This window comes from Erithacus rubecula (genome assembly GCF_903797595.1).
Source record: "Erithacus rubecula genome assembly, chromosome: 6".
Lineage (NCBI taxonomy): Eukaryota > Metazoa > Chordata > Aves > Passeriformes > Muscicapidae > Erithacus > Erithacus rubecula.
This window is the reverse complement of record NC_136688.1, coordinates 14,873,360-14,891,977: the sequence shown is the minus strand read 5'-3', so window position 1 is coordinate 14,891,977 and position 18,618 is coordinate 14,873,360. Positions and strand designations below refer to the sequence as shown.

At 34.8% G+C, this 18,618-nt stretch overlaps 1 protein-coding gene across 3 annotated transcripts in view; it reads right to left on the bottom strand.

Moving 5' to 3' along the window:
• The window catches only part of ANO3 (anoctamin 3), a 111,159-nt gene that overhangs the window by 9,890 nt on the left and 82,651 nt on the right, over window positions 1-18,618 (bottom strand). For all 3 annotated transcript variants that reach the window (XM_079310090.1, XM_079310091.1, XM_079310092.1), the window contains 11 exons: window positions 17,219-17,325; window positions 15,767-15,822; window positions 12,877-12,998; window positions 11,617-11,751; window positions 10,874-10,970; window positions 8,556-8,616; window positions 4,675-4,757; window positions 3,640-3,780; window positions 3,120-3,284; window positions 1,762-1,798; window positions 738-849 (listed from right to left, as the gene is read on the bottom strand). In XM_079310090.1, coding sequence (XP_079166216.1) covers window positions 738-849; window positions 1,762-1,798; window positions 3,120-3,284; window positions 3,640-3,780; window positions 4,675-4,757; window positions 8,556-8,616; window positions 10,874-10,970; window positions 11,617-11,751; window positions 12,877-12,998; window positions 15,767-15,822; window positions 17,219-17,325 — 1,116 coding nt within the window. The remainder of the gene's footprint in view (window positions 1-737; window positions 850-1,761; window positions 1,799-3,119; window positions 3,285-3,639; window positions 3,781-4,674; window positions 4,758-8,555; window positions 8,617-10,873; window positions 10,971-11,616; window positions 11,752-12,876; window positions 12,999-15,766; window positions 15,823-17,218; window positions 17,326-18,618) is intronic.

Sequence of the window (18,618 nt, the reverse complement as noted above, 5' to 3'; positions counted from 1 at the left end):
ATGCCTGGTCCTATTAGATACAGGAGAGAGAAAGACATAAAGGAATTTTGATATTGTATGGCAAATACACCAATGAATGCAACAGATTATGACCAACAGCCTTTATGAGTTTTTTTTGTTTCTTTGCTTGTTTTTGTTTGTTTTTTTTCCCAACAATCTTGAACTGAAATTATACTATAAAACTTTATAGAAGATACCCTGAAATATTCTGTAGGTTCTGTGGGAATGGAAGTGTGACCATAACAAAACTGAAGATCAAGCAAGGTTAGATCTGTGTTGTATTTCATGCTCTAACCTAAAGAGACACACAAAAACTAGAGCCAGAATTTCTGCTTCCTATCCTTGTATAAGATTTGCCAGACAATATTTACTATTTACAGAAATGCATTCTTGAAACTCAAGGGGAATAAACAACAAAACCTATTAACACAGGACTAAATACAGACTCACATCTAGGAAGGGGGTGGATTTCCAGAAGTTCTGAGTTCTGATTTACTAGGAAAGTCATATACACCCCCATAAAAAAGTAGAAATTTTACTCTCTAGTTTCATGAGTAAACATTTAAAGGTTGCAACCCTTCCTTACATGTAGAAATATTTAGTGTTTTAATTATGCCCAGAAACAACTCATGCCTAAACATTACAGTTCAAACTGTCCCTGTATTTTCTTCAAACCTGTAAAATTAGTGAACTTTGAGTTCTGCGCAAGTTTTCTTTTAAGTGCAAAGATAGTTTACCTGCCAAGAAAAAAGGCAATGTAGAAGATGGAGCTGTTCAAGTTGACAAACTGGAAGAGGAACATCTTCAAGGCAAAGCTGTTCTCCCACTCAGATTCTGTTCTAGGGTGCTCTTCAGAAAGATACAATATACATTATATAAACAATGTGAAATTGAATTATACATAAGTTTACTCCTGTAACAATACAAAATATTTCAAAGGGAATGGAAATAAGTCTGATCTGAAAAAATCCTTTAAAATACTTTAATAATTTGAGTAAGTTGACTATAAATGCTGAATTTTTCTAGTCTGTTCTACTGCCTGAAGCACTATAAAGTTTTGAGCACCTCGTTTAACACTTTAACCAAAAGAGGGAGCTGTGGAATTTAAGCAGCCAGCTGGCATTTAGCCAAGACAAGATCACTTGCATTTTCTGACATGGGTGAAAAGAGAGCATGTAAAATGAAACACTTAACAGTAACGCACAGCCAGAGATCTTAAACTCAGTTTATAGAAAATTCTGTTTTCTATAATCTAGAAAGCTTTATGTCTGTGATTGAATCATAACTAGAGGCTTCGGTATAAAACTTTAATATTACAGAATTGGAGCTACTTTAAAATTCATGACTTTACATTTTTATTTGAGACAATTTTGTCTTAACCCATCTTTTCCATCTGAAAGATCAATTTAAAAATTAATAAAAACCCCCAAGCATTTGGGGGAAATGGAAAAAACCCTTTAGTGTGCTAAGAAAGAATATGTTTCGACTTTGGCTCCAAAACAAGATTACTGTTTTTCAATGTATACTATGAAGCATTAAAAGCAGAAATATAAGAATAAATTCCTTAGTTTTATTTCCTTTCCCCAGTGAAATAATAATTTATTTTCTTTCTGTGATATTTCTCACTTGCTTAAGGAAATGCCAGAAATGTACTTCATAGATGAAGTTTTCAAAACACTCCTTTAAAGATAAACAAAGAAATCCACTATAAAGGTTATCCACAGCCAGGAAGAGCCATTCCATTAGTAAAGGGCTACATACCTAAGTCTGTCAGGAGATAGGCAACCTTTTCATACACCTAGAACAGAAATGACATGGTGTAAGTACAGCACATCCTGGCTGTTGTGGTGGCAAATCCAGAATGAGAACAAGCATCAAAAGCATGGTACTCTATTGCTCTAAGCACCAAGGTATCTGGGCAGGTAAAGGAGAGAAATGCTGAAACTATGCAATGTGCATAGCTTCCTACAGAACTCTTCAGCTTCCTGTTGAACTTCTTCAGTCCCAGTCCCTTTATCCATGTAAATGCATACAAGCATGTATAAACAGGCATTAAATACACAATAAAGATAAAACACAAAAAGATAGATCAAGAGAAATATTCAGATATCAACAGTTTTCTTAATCAACAGTCAGATGTTTATCCTATAATTTCAAGAACAGACTTATGCAATCTAAAAGAAGGCAAAAAGCCTTGACACAGTTCAGGTTTCCTTTGCATGGATATGGATATTGGTTGAGGATATCAGCCTTGTACTGAAAACATATCTCTCCATATATTGACTATCTCTAGTCTTTATTTTAACTGACACTCAGCCCCAGGCAGTTGCCAACTCTGAAATATATTTCATTGAGTATATTATACATAGCAAGTTATTTTTGACAGCTTTGCTTCTTCACTTGAATGTATGTTTTATGATGTGGAGTGATCATATATAATAACAGAAACAACTACAGGACCCTGATTGGAAGAATGATTTCTTATTGCAGCAAGTCCAATTCCATAAGAGAATTAAAAGCCAATGTTTGCTGCGTTATTGTTCCTTTTTATCTGTTTGTGGTTGCATGGGAACAGAAAGATGATAAACAGTGATGCAGTTGAAAGAACAGAGTTTCTGTTCATGTAATGCTATAAGAATAAATTATCAAATCTGCACTGCTACATGACAGAAAAAACACCAAAATCAATTATCAGAGTGATTCTAGGACTGTGCAACACTGATATCACAGCTGCATTCTAGTAAGAAAGGGAAGAATGCAAAGTCATTAATCAAAAACAACCTGGAAACCAAGTTCTCAGTCAAGAAAATAATGTGGTTCCAATTAGAGGTCTATTGCAAAAGGCAGTATTAAAAAAATACAAATGTGAAAAGCAGCAATCTGTACCCCTGTAACTTGGTAACATAAGCAAAGATGTAGTGGAGGAACTAGAAATTAATGAGGAATTAGAGAAAAACATTAACAAACATTGTATCAGAGGAGAAAAATCCACTGCAATACTAGCTTCAGAATCTTCTACATAAATAAGCAGGCACACATCTAATACATGGTTAATTCAATAAACTCCTAAAAATGACTCTTTTAAATGAATTGCTCCTTTAAAAGAACAGAAGACTTACAACATTGAGTGACATGATGATCATAAAATTGATACAGACTCCAGTGCCAGATGTTGCAAACTGCCAGTACTTCTTGATGAAATACCACTTGAAGGAAGCAAACTGCTCCATGGCTACCAGCCGGTACACCACCACTGCAAACACTGCAGTGAGGACCAGGGAAATCTACAGGAAGGTATTAATGAGCAGGGGTGTTAGGACAGAATAAATCACACCTGAAGTAACATCCACTGAAATAATAAAGTAAGTGCTTTCGGGAATGGTATTTGTTTTGGAGAGCAGAATTTGAGAGAACAAAAAAACTGGAAGAGTTAAAACATTTCTTTACTGTTCTTATACAATATAACTATATTCATCTTGTGAAACAAAGATATCCCTGAACAAGCAGTAAGACAGATAATCAGTTTAGCCCATATTATGTAAATCCACTAATCTTAATGAATGCACTCATGCTGAGTTACTATTTACATTACAGTAAAATGCATTACAAAACAATAATTCTAATGTTATTAAACATCACCATGAAGAATATCCCTGAGACAGACACCATCAGTCGACTGAGCTTATCAGGGAAAGGCTGAAAAGGTTCAGGTTTTCCTGTGATGGGATTTACTCTTTCCACTTGGGAATATTTAGCTTCAAACTGGGGACGCAGCTCCTCCTGGAATGACAAGGTGGATTCCATTTGTTGTATTAATTATTTCCCCCAAGAATCAGACATACATGTGCTATAAAGCAGAACATTATACTGATATGAATGACTTTTTATAATGCTTCAACTCAAATACCTAAATAATTTGCTCTTCTGAAAATCCTTGGAAGCAGTGCCAGAGTCAAGCAAAGAACAGAAACCACAGGAGCCTCCCCCACTATGTGAGGGTGTAACAAAAGAATCATGGCTCATGCTGCTGACTTAGACACTAAACTGTCTGCAAAAATGATAAAAAACAATAAATTAGGGCCAGTTAAAATGGTGCTTTTTGAGTTATGAGAAAAGCCAGCTGCTATCTACACATCCATGGAAAGATGTAAAACAAATGAGGTTTATTTACTTAAACTGCAATTAAATCACCAATATTGGTAAATTATTACTAGTGATTTATGGAATAACAGATTTTTATTATTGCTGATGCCAATAGCAAGAATGTTCAAGGAAAAGCTATGCCACTCCAAAGAATACAAAATCTAGTTTCTGTCTTGTTGCTTGTCTTGGTCCTTTTTTTATGCAGATCAGGGACTTCCAGATCAAGAAGCCAAGGAACTGAAAGGCAGCTGTGCTGACACCAGAAGCAGCTCCTGTCCTCGAAGTATTTCCACTCAGGTTTTCCAATGACACTTTTAATAAATGTAGAATTATATTTGGAATTGTAATGTTAGTTGCAAAAGGCAAAGTGTCATCGTACAACCTCAAGCATTTGTATTCTGCAAATAGTACTATAAATACAAAAATGATCTGAATGAAAATTCAGATGACTGACACACAATATGGATTGATACTGAGACTTCACCCATGCTGACAGCAAGGCTTTACATGTTTAATTCTGCTTATTCTTACCTCTTCATCTTCCCAGTCTATGAGGTCCCAATCATAAGTTAATACAGCTCTCCTTCTTTTCCAAAACTCTAGGAAGACTGTTGCTGTGGAAGACAACTTTAATTACAAGAGGGAAAAAGGGCCATGCAGATCTCAAGAAAATCAGCAGTGCAGCATTTATCACTAGCCACTTTCTGGCAGTTTCCCCCACAGAATCTGAAAACTCTTCAGAGAAAATCCTTGTTAAATTTAAAACATTACTTGACTATGTTTATCTAAGAATCATACTTTTGCTGTCTGCAGTATCTGTACAGAGATAGGTACCTGTCAATTTGAGGCATTGCCATCCATTTACATTCATCATTTTTCTTTTAATTTTTATTCAAAACAAGAAAATCTTCTCTTGAAGAAACAAGGATACACAGACACAATTATATCTATTAATAAAGAGCTAAGAGCTATCTCATTTTATTCAGTTCAAGTAAGACAACCTCTCTTCTTTCCCAGCTATGCCAGTTTTATACTGTAACTGTTTTCCTACTAGAATAATTCTTTAGACAATTATTTCTAAACTAGCTGTGAGACCATAATCAGATACTCCATGTACTTAGGGCTTTTGATAAGAGAACTACAACTAATAAATAAATTTCCAAAACACTGTATTCTGCCACTGAGGGTAGGACACCTTGTTTAGGGGGTGACTCCTGACAAAACATAGAATTGTCCAATTGCTCCTTGAAAAACAATGAATTCAAATAGGAAGTAAGAAAATTTGCTTCCTTCTAGAAAGCCAACTGCTCAGAAGAAATATTTCTAATGCAAAATAAACAGGATGGTCTCATATTCTTATTTTTAATCCATATTTCTGTGTTTAATGTTTTCCTAGGTTTCTATACATACTTGATACATAATTAGCTATCCTAATGAGGTTATATATATTATACCTGTATACATGATTGATCTATATAATATATTAAAGCACAGCAACTAGAAGTTGGCAGAAGCTCACCACACCACTACCCATAAATAATGGCTTTTTGAATGAAAGGAACTTGTCACTGAATATTATTTCTAGGTAGTATGTTCCCTTATTCTTTGAAGCATGGATCTACAGATGTAAATTTCAGATGCTCTTAACAAGAACAGCACCACTGCACCACCTAATCCACAAGATGCCAATGACGATAAGGATCTAACTAAAGTCCAATTGGTTTAATAAAATTATAATGCTGAAATTAAACCATTTTTAATTGAACTGGACACGTTATGAGACAACTATGTGTTGTACAGAATAAAACTAAAGCTTAGTTTTAATAAAACAGAATAAAATAAAAATAGTACAGAATAAAACTAAAGCTTAACCCAAATATGTAAAAACATGTATTTTTCAAGTTATTTACTCTTTAATTCATTATTTACCACTTCCCACAGTGGGAGAACCTAGTTACAGGTATTGCCTATTTACACTGGAATGGACCATCAAAGCAGGTATGTAGAAATAAGATTTAAAACATAAAGCACATAAATTTATTAAAGTTCAGAAACTTTTGTGACCAAATATGACTTCTTATAAACACTTCCAAAGGAATTACTCATTGTGCATTTAATTACCAAGTTAAGTATGCATAGGAAAACCACAGAACATAAAACTGTCATGGCACTTCTCTATTCTGCTATTCTGAATCAGGTCTTCAAGAAAAGAAAAGATTAGAAGGCACAGTAATTTTTTGCATTAATTAGCTTTCAAGCTTTTAACACAGGACTGAAAGTACACTTTGTACTAAGAACTGAAGGATCATCAGACTTTCATGTTCCCCATCATAGCTAATGCACAGCTAATAATTACAATGTACCTGATTTTAAATAACATTGCCTGAAAAAGGAGAGCTGGGGAGCAAGTTCAGTTCCAAGAAAAACTGTATATCTTGAAGAAAAGTTTTATGAATTTGAGGGAAAATCTTTAAAGAAATATGTTTACTCTGCTAATCAAACAGGTGCAAGAAGCATTACCGGATTTTTAACATAGCACACACACAAATTGAAATTCAGAGGCTGCAATTTTAACTGCTGGCTTAAATGCTTATGAATAATTGCATTTAAAGAATGATTACTGGTTATTCATTTAATTTAAAAACTGTAGCTAATTCAGTAATTAAATCTGAAACCTTTCTATTTGACTAAAAGCTTATTTAGCTGCCTGTTTATTTTTCCTAAGCCCCCACTATTCCCTCAAATCCTCAACTGAACTACTTTGAAGTGAAACTATTCTATTCAAATAAAATTGCTGTCTAAACAATAAACTGCTCAGGTAATTATATTCCCAAATTTACATTTGTACCTTCTTCAGTGAATATGACAAGACTGATTAGGTTTATTTGGACTATTTAATTTGGATTACTTGAAGTTTGTTGGGGAGAATGGAATTACTGAGTAATACAATCTAACCTTTCACTGGATGACCTGATTTAATATCCTTATCAATGGGAAAAAAGATTAGAAGTTTTTATTCTTCTGTCAAACAGATCTGTTGTTTGAATTGCAGGCTGCAGAAATTATTTAAAATGTGTCAGTACAAATCAGATACAAGAAATACTTAACATGAGAGGAAAGGAATTATCTCTGATATGTGTATAGGTATCCTAAAAAGCATGGTCCAGCTCTGTCCAGCTAAAGTGTAAAATTATGGCAGAATAATGCAAATAATTGCATAGTTCATCTGCTTGCAATTATGTATAAATAGAAAGAAAGAATATGTAAAAGAAACAATTGAAAAGGCATAGAATAAGAAAAATAAAGTGCAGAGAAAGCTACACATATGGGGTATGTCCTTGTTATTATGCTCTGCTTAAGTGCTTTAATTAGTGTGGGGGCTGTGGATCACATTGATAGAATGGAATTATCCAGCTGATAATGAAAGCTGCAATGAGGTTTTATTCAATATCTGAGTAAATTACATGCACATACACCCCAGAGAGAAACTACATCAGTCACACTGAATATAGGCAAAACAGGCATTTATTTAAAATGTTAAAGATTTCGACCCATTTATGCAGTTTTGCCATTTTTTTCGAGTTCAGCCATAAAAACAGCACATGGCCCATCAATACCAGAACCTGATTTCTAACATTGTACTTTGGTATCACACTGGAATGAGAGAGATTCACCTCTACTTCATGAGAATTAACATCATACGAGCAAATTCCTCCTTACACTTGGATACTGGCCTGAGATGAAAATGGAGAGAGCTCTCTTGGAGGAGAACTTGGAGATAGAGATGAAGAGATGCTAAGAAGCTACCTGTGTTCTCTGCACTGGTAACTGTATCATTAAATGTCAGGAATTTTTGAAAGCAATAATTAATAAGTGGAAAGTATTAATACTAAGATTAGCAGTAAATGAAGAAATATCAATGCAGTAACTAACCAAAGTGTGCCCTTTAGTTATACCATGTTAATTTTGAACAACGCATTCATAATTTTTGCATGTATGAGGATGTGCTTCTGTTGTCCACAAAACTTGTTTATTCTATAAGAACCCACTACAAGATTTGATTTTTATATTGGCTCAAGACTAGTAACTTAACCTACACGCTTTCCTCTAAAAGGACTTGGGCCTGAAAAATATAAAATTCAGGCTTAAAGACAAAAAAAATAATTACATTATCTGTAAAAGGTGTTACCCATTATTGGCATAGAAATTTAAGTTAATGAAAACGAAAAAAAAAAAAAATTAGCTTGTGTTGAAAAATCCTTCCTTAACTTTTATCAAGAGATAGCTCTTTGTCAAGTAATCATCTAAAAGGGTCAGGTGAACTTTTAAAAAAACAAAACAAAACATAACAAAACAAAGAAAAAACCACCAAAACAAAACAACCCCACCCCAACAAGTAAAAATGCACTTACCCCAAATTGCCATGAAGATTGCAAAGAAGACAGTCCCTCCATTATCAAACAAATGTGTAACCTGAATAAAAAAATAAACGCATCAGGAAAAAATAATACTGACTGCTGATATTTGCCCCAGATAATCCCAGACTGGTGGCAGGAATCAAAGCTAATCACTCTCCTAAGCAGCCCCACTAACATGCTTCCACACCAAGGTTTGTCAGTGCCTCACTCTGACTCACAGTGCAATTTGAACTCTGCTGCTCCAGACTGTCACTAATGCATCACCAGCCATGCTGTTTCACAGACACTAAGCTGTTTTGTCCATGTCCAGACAGGCTAAAATTTCATGCAGAGTTCTTGTCATATGGTAGGCCAAGCTTAATCTCAACCATTTATATTTAAGGGTTTTATGAGCTAAATAAACTCTTCACTTTTCTCCCTCTATATTCTTACTGTCTCTTGATTCCATTTTGCTCTCCTGCCTAGGTATTTTGCATTTCTCTGCACTTAAAAATAGCATATATTCCTTTTTATCTAAACACCTCAGCCTCTCAAACTGTTGACCTTCTCCTTCTTAAAAGGCTTGTGCACCTAAACTCCAACAAACATTAAATTGTGTCTAAATACCACTCCACACATGTCTCCATAACTCTAAACTGTGAAGGTAATTTCTTCTATGAATGCTATTCTCTTAGTTAGATTTATCCCTTACCTTACTCTAAGTTTTTTTTGGTCAGAACTGCAATTCAGCATCACAGTCTAAGGCTTAATGATTGAAAATAAATATTGAAATTGAATGTATTTATTTATTTATTTATTTATTTATTATTTATACTTAGTTTTCTTTATTTGTTCATGCTTTCTGAAAACAAGTATTGATTGAAAAGTAGGTTTTGCATGCCTTTTAAACATCTGAGTGGCTGAATTTATGGTCTCATGAAAACACCACAATTTATACTACAAAAATCTGAAATTTCTAATATTCTACCCATAATATGAAACAGTATTTAGGAAGCTGATAAGATCAATGTCCTTTCAGTAGATTTAAGGTTGTCAAATTGTAGCAATATAATTCATTCAGGGATAATGGGCTTACATTTCTTCAAAAAAGAGATGGCTTAAGGTGTTGCTGGCAATTATTAAGCAGTGCAGAGGCTTTAAATTCCTATTTAAAAAAATTTTAAAAGCACAGATCCCTATAAAATACTAGAGCAAATAAAATTATCAACAGGCATATGTTAAAAGACAACCTGAACAGAAAGAAAAGGAATGAATTGTATTATTCTAAACTATAGAGAAAATTCTTGAGGTGGAACATCATGAAAAGACTTTCCTTCCACTGATATTGACTCTCTTGCTGACTTAAGAAACAATTTTTAAGCTTTTATCATGGAAACAAGCCTGTCCTTATGGCAGTGGAAGGGTGCAGTATTTAAAAACAGAGAACACTTTAAGTACAGCATTTCTAGTGGTATTTATTGCTGTTGTTACAAAACAACCTCTTCACTTTTGCATTATAAAATAGAAAATTAAATGGTAAACATAAATAAATTTTAAAAATATTTTCACAGATAGGTTTGAAATGTTGAGTTTTACTCAGCATTGGTCATATTGATAGGAAATTTTGATATCTAATACAAAATCAATTTTCTCTTTGACACTGCTGCAGTTTTGTTGTAATGCCATGGCATTACAATATGTTTTATAACATGGTTTATAGGCTTCTGAGAAAGATTTATTCTGTGGGATAGAGTACAAAGATAAAAGCCAGGGCTGCCTTTCCAGCATTATGAACATACCACACATCAAAATATATTGCTCACTTCCAAACACTGCATGTATACAGAGATCCTTGTGATTATTTAAGATTATTTAAGAATACTTTCTTTTATAAAAATATTTAATTGTATAAAATCTTTGCATTAGTTTCACAGAGCAAAGCAGGGGTAAAATTCAAATACTAAATAAGCAAGGGAAACAGTAATAAGAAAGTTACAGAGGAAAGCAGGAAAAAAACCCTTAGAACAGGTTTTATCATGATGGCCTCATGGGAGACTTAAGTTAATGAAAATAATAGGAATTTATTAATAAGGAAATGCTCACAGAAAGCAATTTTAGGAAAATCTCAAAGCATTTCAGGGCATTCCCTTATTAGATGAATCACAAAGGCTGAAAACAACATCTGTAGAAAAATGACCTGCTTTTCAGGAAACTTGGCTGAAGCCAGGGCAGCCTTTACACAATCACAGTTCTCCTGCTAGCAGCAGGACAATAATTGCCATAATGAACAGTGCAATAACCACAGCAATAGGCAGCAGTGGCACAGTGATTACCTTGGCATAGATGCAGCTCTCGTTGAGTTTCTGCAGCGTGCAGTTGCGCTCACACATTGGGCACATGATGGTCTCATTGGCCTCACAGATCTCTCTGCTTCAGTAGCACAGGAAACAGAGGTTACAGAAACACCTGAGCACCCTCACCACCCTAAACTGACATAAAAACCCTTCTCAGAGCAAAGTCACCACAGTGGGAAACTTGGAAACTTGGCTCAATTCATATGGTTGTAATCTCCCTGAAGCCGAGTCTCCTGGCTGCAAATTACACTGACATGAATAAGAATTGTATTAGACTCCCAGTGTGCCACTATTAATGAAGAAGAAAAAAAAAGACAGGCAAAACTTGAAGTTTAGTAACTGAACTATACTCTGGAAGTTATTGCAAGATGGAGGTAATGAGGGAATATGTCTGTTTTTTCACTCATTAGCCTTAATTAGATCAACAATTTTGAAAGCATCTGCAACATGAGAATTGGTCCTTACAGACTGGTCTGTTTTTCCTGAATGGAAATCACTGCAGATGCAGAGATAAGAATGGCAACTGCCAGCATGACACATCTGGCTTGATGCAAAACAAATATACAAAGTGTAAATACTTGACTCAAATACTCAATATTCTAGTTTGGTTATTTTTACATTATTGCCATATCTGCAAATATTTAAAAGTAGAGCAACCTAAGTTGTGCCAGACTGTTCCTAATTTCCAATAGGCTATTATATATTAGAGCATAGAATTTTACCTCACTTGGCTGGAATCCATTGTAAATAACCCATAGAGGAAAACAAAGAGCCCAACCAGAGCAGCAGGAATAAGCATTCCAGTATACCATCCCAGCCAGGCAAAATACAGTCCAATCTTTTCACCAAAGTAACGCCTACGTGAAAAGGAAAGACACATCATTGTTTAAAATTAAATTGTATGGTGACCTTTATGTATCTTTGCTATCACAGTAGTAAAATAATTCTAACAAGGAATTACCACAAGTTTATGACAAAATTGCCACTTTACCAAACAGGCTTTTTTCAGGCTAGCATATTATTTTAGTGGCACTAATTGCAGATTTATGAGAACAAGTTACAATTCCTCTGTAATTTTCCTGCCCTTGCAATGATTAAGTATATGGACTAGTAGAAACATTATTAAATGTAGGATAGATAGATAGATGTACACAGACACAAAAAATCTGGAAAGGGATAAAGCAAGTTAGTATGACCATTTAAAAAAACATATATGATAGATAATCACACATATATAATATGTTTCAAACTTCTCTTAGTGAAAACAATTATCTGAAAAGACAAACTGAAGACTGAACTTCAAAACTTGGGTATCAGTTGCTGGAACAGATGAAATAGCAGTGATCAGAAAGTCAATCAAGGATGATGCATCATACAACTCTCCCATGGCACATGCTTAGCTCCACCAATAATCAGTTATGACTCAGATCAGGAATAAAAACTTACAGCAAGGAAAATGAATTGTTGGTATTCAATGTCAGAGGAGGAAACTATCAAACCCAAATATCAGCATTATTAAACTTAAATTATATATATTTATCTATTTTACATTGGGTAACCTATGACACTAAGTCTCAGACATTTAATTAAGAGTGCACTTAAACCCACATGAAAAGCTTAAAACTGGGCTGCATTCTAGGTCCTCTGCATCTGGTAACTCTGAGTGTCCATGTGGATGAGAGTCTGCTCTCAAGGTACTCTCACAAGGGGCAAGTGTCCCTCATCAGCACACCACATTCTGGTTTGCATTTTAACTTTCACACTGCAAATTCCTGAGCAGTTGGAACTTCATGTACTTTACACAGACTCATTTGAAATTAACCTATAAAAGACCACCCTAAAAAAGCAACCTAGAGAACTCCAGCCTATCCAACAACAGGGAATAGCTAAATCGTATAGGAAAGCATAAGGAATCTAGGACTACAGTTAGCACACTGTTACCAGGGTTTTTGTATCAGAGAAAATCTTCAAAGTACTAATACCTGATTAAATCAAGAGGCTGGTATTTGTACCACATTCCCCACCGTGCCCAGCGCTCGTACAGGAGGTGCCTGTGATTCTGTGCTCCATGTGTTTTGATGGGATGCCTGCTTTTGTGGCTCCCCTGGAAAAAAAACACAAAGAAATGTAAGTACATTACCAGCCACTATGGAAAATGTATAAGTTTCTTAGATATTTTCGATTATAATTTTTACAGAAATGTTCTTTATATTTAATAAATAGGTCTCTTATTCTGAGCATATCTGGAACACGTCATCAGGAGCTAATGTAAGCCTGGCATAAGAGACAGGGCTACATGCACTTCTGAAATGGACAGTTTCTCAAAAAATTAATAATTGAAGCATGTTAATACAAGACTATAAAGAAGTACTCAACTCTTTATATGACCTCAATATTTACTAATAGATGCCTACTTGTATGCTTTTGCCTATTTAAATTTTTCAAGAAATACCTGTGGTGTACTTTTACTTCTTATATAAAATTTTAGAAATTTCTAGTATGTCAGCTCTCTTCTCCTAGGCATTTTCTATGACTTTCTTTTGTAGGATCATATTTACAGGAAAATGGACAGGTACTAAATGAACCAGCCTAACCTTCTGAATGAGGTCACCTCTGTGGATAAAAAAGATGATGTTGCAAGAAGAAGCAGCAGAAACTTGCTCACAAACATAGACATGGGTGGCAGCCTGAGTAAAATAACACTTAAGAGTATCAACTAATTAGATTAAGAAAAAGACCATGCTTGCCCTGTGGACAATCCAGAGCTACCAATCAAGAGATGTGTGCACGAAGCAGAGCTGCCAACTGAATCATGTGTGACTGTGCAATCCAAGATAAGGAGTACATGTAGACAATGTTTAGAAGCACAATAAATGGCTTTTGCTTGATTCACATTGAATCATGCAGAGCCCTTTGTCTTCTCTCTTCATGCTTTCACTGCTGCTGAAGGCATAGAAAAATACATTCTTGCTGTGGTACATACTTTCTAAGATGAAGGAAACAGAACTGGCATTACTTTAAAGCTACTCAGGACTCTCAAGGCATTAAAGCAAAGCAGAGTCCATCTGATCCAAAGGAGTCCTTCAAGGCCTTGTCTGACATTTGGAGACCACCTAACAGACTAAAGAATTGGCCTTGTGCTTGGCAGTCAAAATGTAACACAAAGATTTGCTAGAACAGTCTTGAGCAGTATCTCTTGCATTTGTAATTTTTCTCCAATTCTGAAGTAGGACATATCCCCTAGTTGAACTTTTTCCCAAAAAACTTTCATTACTCAGCTATGGTAAAGAAAATATTTCATCAATTGACTGCAAGTGAGCCAAGTAATTTCCTGTGAGGAGAGCAGAATTCTCCAGCTCTGTACTTCAGGCAGTGACCACACAGATTCCTGACCCTGGTAGATCCAGGTGACTGAGCCATTTAGATTTTACCATGTATTTGAAATCTTGAGCATATCCCAAAATTCAAAGAACACCATTTACTTGCTGCAATCTGCTGATTCTCTGACTTAAGAATGAGTTAAAGCTAAACATGGCAAAGGGTCCAAGCCTGCTCCTTTCTCCTTACAGTCAGCAAAGCAGCATAACAAAGATACCAACGCTGAGTGTGACCTGTGCAGCATCTAGGAACACCCAGGAAAAGAACATCAACTCATTCTCACAACAGGCTGCATAAATGACTGCAAAACATTGCATGTTTTATTTTCTCCCTGCCTCTTTCTGCACTGCTATCCATAAAAGAGTTCAAGTCTCAGTATTCCCACCAGACTTGAATTTGCAGTCTTACTTGTTCATGTGTGAAAGAAAAAAAAATAATAAATTGAGTGTTCTACCACCAGTCCTTAGCATGAGTCAAGCAGCAATTAAAATAAGAGTGGCTTAAAAATATGATTTCACTAATTTAAACTGAGATGTGGAAACAGTAGCTTATGCCATAACAAAGGAACATATAAAATGGAGATGACAGCATAGCTTTGATGCCAGACAAAGCTTCATGGGCTTTCCTGGAACTACAGCCAGCTTTTCCCTGAAGTCAGTAATGCACAGTTGAAACATTAACAATGATGTTATATTATTTATTGAAAATGCTCCTTCTCTATATTCCTAGTATCTTATCATTAAACATTGAAGTATTTAATAATTTAAAAAGTACTTTCTATTATTAAACTATTAGTAAAGCCTTTGAAACACAAAACCAAGTCACAATACTCAGCTGAAACACCCAGAGTTCAGAGCTGCACCTACCATGTTCCTGAGAGCATTTCAAAGACTAAAGATGTGTGGCTTGCTTCTTCTTTTTAACATCAAAAGATTTTCTAAAAACCCTCTTAAGTCATACACAGGTTTTTGGTTTATTTGGTGGGTTTACAGATTTTAGTAGACTTTAAACTACTGGAAAAAGTATTGGCAAGTAGAAATTATCCAGAACTATTCTGAAAATACTAAACAGGAAATAATTAAGTCTTCCCTAACTGCAATCAAGTGGTCAAGCCATTAGAAATACAAAACCTTTTGTAGGTAGCAAGCAGAAATGATTTAATACAACTAACTGGAACAATTTGGAACAACTTATACTCTCCTAAGAACTCAACAGGCAATGTCCAGTTCATAACAATCAGAGAAGAATTATAATATCCTAGCCCAACTAGAAAATGTTCAGGATTATAATAATACAATTATCATAATATCCAAATTATCCAAATACAGAAAATTTTAAAAGCCAGTATTAAAGTAAAAGCTATAAACAAAAGAAGCATCAACAAATTACAGTATGAAAGTAAAAGTTTGCAGGACAAAATTAAAGTAAGATCCCAAATCACTAGTGCAAGCTTTAATTTAAACACAGAACTAAAAACCAAATTAACCAGGTTACCTCATGTGGTGGAAATGCTGCTTCATATGTTCCATTACTTAGTAACCTATTAATACCTAAAAAAAACCCCAAAAAGGCATTATTTCTGATATCAATTTTTATACACATTTTTCAAGTAGTGTGAATTTTCAAGCTGCATTTGGAGAATGTAATTTAGTGTTAAATTATAAGAATGAAGTTAAAGATGGCAATCAATAATCCAAGCAACTACTTCAGCAGGTATTGCTGATCAAGATTTCTGGCTCTGTCAAACTAGACAGCAACTTGCCAAATCACCAAAGTCTGCACCCTTTCTCTAAGCTTGAGTGCTTGTACCAGATCCAGTGTGAGAGGATAATTACATGCACAATGTATTCCCCAGAGAATAAAATACAGATTTTATGGGTGACCAGATGAACTCTTATAACAGAGAGTGGCATGGGCAGACAATCCCTGAGGCACTGAGACCCCTGCAGGTTTAAAAGCTAACCCAGTATTTTTAAATATAAACCAGCTGACAAATTCATATGAGAGCAGTGCTCTGTGCCAGACTGACTACTGCATTTTGGATCAGCTCCTAGAGTCTCCTAAAACCAGATTTGTTGTACTAGCACAGCACATTATAAATAAGGAAAAAATAAATAAACATTGATAGGAACAACAGAAAGATTCAACAGTTTTTAAGAGCAGGTTAGTAGCCAAAAGTTTCCCCAAGAAACAGGTATGTATAGTGGAATACAGATTTGTCTCCTCAAATATATAAATTATACTAAACTAATCTCATAATGAAATTTGCCATCGTCAGCTGCAAAGGTGTTAGATATGAATACTTATTCTCCCTGTTCTTCTTGCTACTGCTTTTGTTCAGAAACTCAAGCAACAACTTTCTGTAATTGGTGTCATCCAAATCTCTGCATATTTAATCTCTATTAATTAAATTCCTTCAGAAAAAATAGAAAATCATGCATACATCCTCTGGTCAGTGAAAATGAAAAGGGGTAGTTAGACCTTATAAAAACTAACACTGTATTAGGAGTGCTGATATAAACTGAATTTAATCTTCAGATCAACTGTCTCTGAGCTACACAGAGACCTCAAATGAATCAAGTGTAGCACACATTGATTCTGCTGGGCTGAAACTGATGGATAATAGCTGAAATATGAGCATCAGTCCTTGAAAACACTTCCAGCTTTCTCAGGTATATGTAACCTTATTGTGGCTCTCAATAATGTAAAGTTATGATAAACCCTCCATTTTATTTTAATGAATGAGTAATTGAGTAAAAAATATTGCAAATTTTCACTGACATATTTAGGTAGAAAAGGAGGGGACATAACTTTGTTACTGTGTGAATGAAAAGATTTCAAGAACAGGAAAAAATTAATTGAGTTTATTCAAATGGTATTTTTCAGGCAATTAAAGACGAAAACTTTTATTGCTTTGGGTTAGGTAAAAAAATAGAGCATTCTCACCCATTTTGGATTTTCCATCTTCATACTTAGTTCTCTGTAGCACATGATGCACAATTCTACTTCTTGTGGAATTGCTGAAGAAGCTGTCTTTGTTGTTTATTGTAAAACTATTAAGATAAAGAATGTCTTAATATACAAAACAATGCACACTCAGTGAAACACAGCTGCTGTTCAAGTGTTTTCTTTTTACTGTGATTTATTGGATCTTTATGTTCCTTAATGTAAGATTTTACACCCTTACAGCAGATCCAATAAAGTTATAACAGATTATTCTTGGGAAAACAAAACTAAAGCTAAAAACAAAAATATCCTACTATCTAGTTAATCTCTTTTCTGGATATAATTAATTAAATTAAAGATCTTCAGTAACAGTGGTGACCTTAAATAATCTATGAGTTGACAGCTGTCTGTGTAGTGGAACCACCAAAACTATTTAAAATAACAAAACTCAAGCACTGGAGACTTGGGGAGCAGCTCCACAACCATTTCCTCTCAGAGGATCCCAGGATGGAGCCAAGTGAAGCATCCTTGGCCAGATGGCTCCATCCTGGCAACCAGATATCTGAAATGCAGGACCTTCTTCCTGCTCAACTGTGCCAAAAGTGACACCATTGCAATCAATTAATTGCATCAGCTGAGCTGATTGAGAAGAAAACACCAAGAGCCAAAAGGGGATTTGTCCAGTGCAGTATGGTAAGTTACTGGGGAAAAAAAATTGAGACTATAATGCAATTACTCTGTTTTTCTGGGTAAAGTCAGTTCACTACCATTTGGCTTCTTTACTGAGCAGAAAAAAATCCTGATTATCCTAATTAATATTTCTAGTTTAAACTAAATTTTCACTAAGTTACCACAAAATAACTTTAAAATTAAGAAACAGAAATTTAAAATCAAACTTTATGGGTACTGAAAAAATTTATGTCACAGTTTAATTAAGAGCATTATCAAAAACCTGCTGATGTGAATGTACATGGTTTCATTGTATATATCTGGATTTTCAGAGGTAAAAAATCTTTTTAAATGCAGATTTGATAAGAGAGAAAAAAAATCACTGATTTTAGCTCGCTTCCAGTATTTCAAGTTTCAACAATTGTATCAGGTTTTGCCTAATAAGCAATAAGCACAGAAAACTTGAGCAAATATTTCATTTTGTAAAATAAGGGAAATAAAAACTTCTAAACTAAAATGGCAACATTAATTTTTCAGATAACTTCAGATCATGTCACCGAGTGACCATCAAGCAGTGAGAGAACAGATTCCCACTTGAGGAGAACAACACCAACTATGACACGGGGTACTGGCAGTGAGCATCTGCCAGCAGTGTGTGTGTGATACTGTGGGAAGGCAGGATTCCCTGTGCTCCTGCAGGATCCCTGTGCTCCTGGCATGATCCCTGTGCT